This window comes from Papaver somniferum, chromosome 5 (assembly GCF_003573695.1).
Source record: "Papaver somniferum cultivar HN1 chromosome 5, ASM357369v1, whole genome shotgun sequence".
Lineage (NCBI taxonomy): Eukaryota > Viridiplantae > Streptophyta > Magnoliopsida > Ranunculales > Papaveraceae > Papaver > Papaver somniferum.
In genome coordinates, this window is record NC_039362.1 from 175,567,642 (window position 1) to 175,573,914 (window position 6,273).

Genomic DNA, 6,273 nt, shown 5'->3' on the forward strand with positions numbered 1-6,273 from the left:
CAATTCCGGGTTACATGCCGTGGTACCTCAATGTTTCGCATACTCGAGTGATACGAGTAGATGAGAGGCCCATGATAGAGGTCAAAGGTACGGCTCTCCAATACTTAGTGCGTATTGTTACTCAATTACGATTTTGTTAATGATTTTTGCATTATATATTGAATGTTTGTTATTTGAAATTGAAACAGAGAAGACGAGTCGAACACTTGATAACCCGGGCAAAGCTAGAAATCAGGGAAGGGAAAAATGTGAAGGCCAATGAAAATCTAATTGATGAATTGAACGGTTTCGAAGATGTAGAATCCAGTGCAAAGTTTGGGGAGCAGGAAGAGGATGAGGAGGAGGAGGAGAAGGAGGAGGAGCCAAAGAAGAAGAGAAAGGGAGCCCCTACCAAAAAGATGTCTGAAGGTGCATCGAGCAGTGCCCAACCTAGGAAACGAGGACGCGGTGGACGTGGTCGTGGTGGGGATGTTCATGAATGAATGGTTATATTCATGTTTATGTCTTTAAGTATGGATAATTATGGAGTCAAAACTTATGTCTTGTCTTAAACTTATTGTCGAATTATGTTTGGTTACACTCCTAGTCTATGAATGACTTAATCTGGTTTCTAGTTTATGAATGACTTAATGTGTGTGGAAAAAAAAAGAGGATTCTAGCATTTTTTCTGTCAGAATCGGTTTACATATAACTATATGTAACCTGATTCTGACAATTTCCCAGAGGTTCAGTTTCAGAATCGGTTTACATTTACCTTTATAAAACCCAATTGTGATGAAGAAAACTCATATAACTTTTCAAGCCAAGAATCGGTTTTCATCAACCAATATGTAGCCCGATTGCTAAGAAGAAAAGTTCTGTAACTTTTAGAACAGCCTGATTGTTGAGAGGCACAATTTATATGATTTTGTAAGGACACAATCGGTTTATGTGAACATACATAAAATCCGATTGTTTGATTTGAACTTGAAAAAAATAGCCATTGAGTCCTTATCTATATAAGGACAACCTCTTTCAGCCACTCCCATATCACACACTTAGCCTAGAAAATGGAATGGGAACCGTTTGAAGATTTATGTCTCGTTAAATCCTTTGCTAATACGTTCCGTGAACGTCCGAATGAAATCTATTCAATGTTTTGGAAGAGAGTTAAAGAGTTCTTTTACGGGCGTACCGCGAATCGCAACAACCGCAAATGGAGAGACTTGGAATTTCAATTCCAATACATTAAAGGGGCAATGCGATAGTACGTAATAGTTAGAAATATGGTGTACCACTATCATCAACGAGCTCCTCTTAGGGAAAAAGTGAGTAATGCGATCATTTTTATACCTATGTCAACTACACTAGTTCACATACTAACATATAAGAATTCATTGAATTTCAGCTGGAACATTTCAACGGGCTATAGAGAATTCTTAATGGGGAAAGAAAGTTCATTCACCACAAAGAATATACGACGTTGTACCGACGTGATCGGAGGTTCATTGATGAGCATTTGATGTGTCAAATTCTAGAATTCCCATACTGAGTCCTATATATATGTAGTGGGCTAATTTCCTAAACTATGTAATGAATATTTTGTTTCTGTAAGTAAGGCATAATCGGTTTACATGTGCATTAAAAATGTCCGATTTTCGGAATCGGTTTATGTGGGTATTGATAAAACTCCAATTCTGGGTTTACGTCTTCCTAAGCATAAAACTCACCCCAGAATCGGTTTACAAATGCACTAACATAAACCGATTCTGGATCGAGTAAAAACTATTTTTTTTTACAAGTTTTGATTATCGATTAATGAAAGTTAATTTCAGGATTAGCTTGATTAAACATTATTAAATAATCCGAATCAGCACTAATTTAATAAGGGTATATTGGGCATTAATATAAATATTGGATAAGGGGTTTTTATGAATTTTTTCCTAATGACCCTATTTTGTCATCTAGTATTAGGCCCCAATTAAGTGGCGTAGGCCCCAATTTAGCCAGGATCTTTAAACATGAAAATTAAAAGAGTGAGTTTTGTTTACCCAACTTTAAAAGAGTTATATAAAATCTAGTTTGTGTGGTTGGGATATGAATTAGGAAAAGTAGGTATATGAAATAGGTAAAACCGATAGTATATAGCTTTAAGTAGGGGAATAGTATTGTATCATTTTCCATTTTCCAATAAAATAGGAAACAACCTATTAAAATCACCTTATCTGTTAGCAAGAGCCGTCATTATTTTCCCTAAATTTTTACCATTAATGGAAGAAACAACTGAAAACCCAAATCCTTCTGATTTTCAAGCTAAGGGGAACTCATCCGAGCCCCTAGTCGCTGAATCCTCCAACCGTGAGTTTTCCATAATCATTTTGTTTGATCGATTATTAAGAATAAAAAAACTTATGTAATATGGGCAAATCAAACCCAATTGTTGTTCTCTTTTTCTAGAAACGAAGATATGATATTATATTAATTTTTTAACCCATAAGGAAGAAATATATTGATTTTCCTTCATCGTTTTAACTACCAGGGTTAAAGGATGAAAGACATCTTAAGAAAACAGTAGCTGATTTAGGAAGCTTTCGTTAATGTTTTTGTAGACAGACAGACCTCATTTATACATCCTAATCGATTTTTGTTTTTGTACACACAGTGAACAGTTCGATAGCAACATCTCGAGCAACAACACTTGGAGAGAAACGGAAAAAGCAAAGGGAAGAATTCGATAAGATATTTTCAGTAAGTAGAAATTTCTTTTCCGTTACCCTTGCAAACTTTTCAGCAATCCATGCAAATTTATCAGCAACCCTTGCAAAATTTTGAGCAATCCGTGGGAACTTATCAGCAACCCCTGCAAACTTTTCAGCAACCCCTGCAAACTTTTCCGCATACCCTGCAAGCTTATCAGCAACGCCTGCAAACTTATCAGCAACCGTTGCATACTTTTCAGCAACCCTTGCAAACTTTTCAGCAACCAGCAGCCGGGATGGTGAGGACCCCAAAACTTATGGAGATGCAGTCATCCCAAACCACAATCACTGGATCATCCAACCGTGAGTTTTCCTTTTTGGTCATTCTGCATTTGGCTGGTTATTAAGAATCGAACTTGCGGAGATACTGGGGCTCAAACCTTATACCTTTCATAATTATTTGTACTTGATTGATGCATTCTTTTTTTAGTTGTTTCTTTTTTATTTTGACCGGTTATAAGAAATATATAGATCTTCCTTGATTGTTTTTTACTAGGGTTAAAGGATTTCAAGGATGAAAAACCTCTTAAGAAAACAGTAGTGAACTTTTGTTTATGTTTTTGTCTCTGATTTTTACTCGCATTATGTAGAGACAGTTAGTAGCTTGATAACAAACAATCAAGCAAACTAGCAAGCAACATATCTAGAGAAATGGAAAAAGCAAAGGGAAGAATTCAATAAAAAGCGACGTGAAGAATTCAATAAAATATTTTCTGTAAGTAGAAATTTCTTGACTGTAGAACAACATGACAATGTGTATTAGGCAACAGTCCGGAAGGTTTATAATTTCTGACATGATTTTGTGGTTCCATAATGCACCATAAAGATGTGCTTGATCTTCTGCTCCACGCATTTCAATGTGAACTTCCGCAATGCCAGGACCCTGACTGCCTTAAGGTTAAGGAAATGTATAGTCAAGGTATAAAGTGTCATGGTTTACGGTGCACAATTCCTATTTTTGGTGGTTGTGATCCGTGTGCAAAAATGTGGTATGTGCTTCAACTTCACGCGCAAAATTGCAACAAAGAATTTTGCTATGTGCCGCATTGCAGGTGAGTATATCTTTTGTGAACTGCATATGACTATGACATATGATGCCTATATTAAAAGAGAACGACAGATAATAATTTTTTTTATGCTTCCTTGGTTTTTGTCTTGATCAGTTACCCGAAAAAAAGTATGAAGTCGATACCAGTCCCGACGCCCTACTGTATGAGGTTTCCACAACACTTGCAAACATTCGCAGACCCGAGGGTGATGACTAGAAAACGAGCTGCAGAGGCTGTACCGGATCAAAAGAAAGCCCAGAAGATTTGTATAAATTCTGTGAGCACACAAACCTGCGAGGGGGTCCGAACCCTCACAATCAATCATTATCATCTAAAGAGATTGTGATGATGATATCCTGGTGTTGATTCATTGGCTCAAAACCTTCGGGTTTATCATGGCCTCATCTAACAACTCCATGCGAGGCGTTTGCGCATGGGATATAAGTATTAAGGAAAACAAAACGTATAAGTAAACATCCATGGAGCTAAATAAATATAAAGTGCTGAAATATAAATAAGACCAAGGTTTACGTGGTTCAGCACTAAGGCCTACATCCACGGGGTTTGTTGTTTTACTATGCTCTTCACGGTTACATGAATAGTCGAATGACTTTTGGATTTACATGTTTCTCTCTTCTAAGTGATTAACTTACCCTTGCAATCTCTCTCTCTCTCTCTCTCTCCTTCTCTCCCTGATTTTTCCGATCCCCTTTCCTCTTGGTGGAGATTGGGTATTTATAAGGTTAGAACGTGGGACCCATCTCTGAAGACCGTTGGAACCTTATCTTCTTGTGTCCTTGCGTCCATCCCGCGGAGGTCTGCGTTTGCCCCTTGATCCCGCAGAAGCATCCTCGCTCGTTCCACAGGTTGGTCGACACGTACACTGCTCAGAGTGTTTAATGCGGGTAGTTGAGGGGTCTGCTCGTGTCAGACAAGTGTCTTCTGCCCCTGTCAGTCCGTGTCAGCTAACTTTCTCTCCACCGTTGATCTTAGCTTCTCTTTTGGGGATGAGATAAAGTAACTCCTCGGGGTTTATTTGGTGTTTCGTGACGCATCATGTTTTGATGTTTTGGCCTGCATGCTTTCCACGTATCTTTTTATATACACGTGTCTGATAGTGAGATATATGTGTACACAAATTCAATCCCTTCTTCTTCTAATCCTTTTACAACATCAACATCTCTAACAGAAACAGTAACCGGATCACATCAATTCAAGATCACCGGTTATTCATTACTAAAAGGTTTAGGGCTTGGTAAATATATAGCTTCGGAAACATTTGATGCTGGTGGATATAAATGGGCGATACATTTTTATCCAGATGGGAAAAAACTCGAAGATAATGCTGCTTATGTCTCTTGTTTCATAGCTCTTGCTAGCGAGGGTACAAATGTTATAAGGGCTCTTTTTGGATTAGCACTTTTGGATCAGAGTGGGAAAGAAAGGCATAAGGTTCATAGTCATTTTGAGGTAAGAACCCTTGAGAATGGTCCTTATAAGCTTAAATACCGTGGTAGCATGTGGGGATATAAACGTTTTTATAGAAGAACTATGCTAGAGATGTCGGACTACCTTAAAGACGATTGTCTTATATTTCACTGTAAGGTTGGCGTGGTAAAGTCCCACACAGAGGGATCCAAGAAAGAACCTCCACCTGAGGATATTGGCCAGCACTCCGGGGAGCTCTTGGAAAGGTAAAAAATGAAATAAAATAAAATAATAATTGCTCTTTAGAGTTAACGTTATAATGATTTGAGTTAATTGTTTGTTTTGATCAGAGAACAAGCCGCGGAAGCTGTGGGGGACAAAATGGGTGGTGGCCTCTCTGTTGCAGAGGCCGTGGTGGATGAAATGGATGAAAAGGATGTTGTTGTGGACAAAATGCATCACCTCTCCATAACAGAGGCTCATGTGCTGGATACAATAGATGAACATCACCGCTTTGTAGATGATGAGTGGACATTAATATAGAGATGGGGTAAAATTGAGCAAAAGATCCTCTTGGGAGCCACTCTAGAAAATTGCTAATAGGAGTTGTAGAAATAATTAGAACTACTATTCTTGTTTCCACACGTTTTAACCTCTAAGCTGGTCACAAACTATTTTATTATTTCCCGAATTTGATTTTGTGCACGTTTTCTAATTAAGTTAATAACGAGTGTTCATATAATAATTTATTACATTCTTTATTGGAGTTATTTAACTAGGGATGTTATCAAGAGCACCCATTTTTGGAGTTATTTAACGAGAGATGTTATCAAGAGCACCCATTTTTGGAGAATGAAAATCTTTAAAAATAACAATATTATGATTATGATAAATGCTGTAATATTAATAAAGAATTCAAAGTTAAAAGGACTATGGTACGGTGGTGATGCTTCGGTAATTTTTTTTTTCTTTTTTGTTTTTTTTTGTAACACTGAAGTGGGTTTTGGTTTTTTGCTTCCGCCGGTCAAAACCCGAGACTCCGATAATTTCCGTTTGGT

The 6,273-nt window shown here is 37.6% G+C and overlaps 1 protein-coding gene across 1 annotated transcript; it reads left to right on the top strand.

The window, feature by feature from the left end:
- Positions 1-3,551: 3,551 nt before the first annotated feature.
- Positions 3,552-5,758, top strand: LOC113280121 (BTB/POZ and MATH domain-containing protein 2-like). Its single transcript, XM_026528778.1, has 3 exons — positions 3,552-3,790; positions 4,906-5,481; positions 5,566-5,758. Exons 1-3 carry the CDS (start codon positions 3,552-3,554, stop codon positions 5,756-5,758), a joined length of 1,008 nt encoding a protein of 335 aa, XP_026384563.1.
- The last annotated feature ends 515 nt before the right edge of the window (positions 5,759-6,273 follow it).

Bases quoted from the DNA above. Each gene is read 5' to 3' on its own strand.
- LOC113280121 (XM_026528778.1), top strand. From the start codon at position 3,552: ATGCACCATAAAGATGTGCTTGATCTTCTGCTCCACGCATTTCAATGT. The intron at 3,791-4,905 runs GTGAGTATATCT...CGTGTCTGATAG, and splicing joins TGCTATGTGCCGCATTGCAG to TGAGATATATGTGTACACAA. The intron at 5,482-5,565 runs GTAAAAAATGAA...TGTTTTGATCAG, and splicing joins TCCGGGGAGCTCTTGGAAAG to AGAACAAGCCGCGGAAGCTG.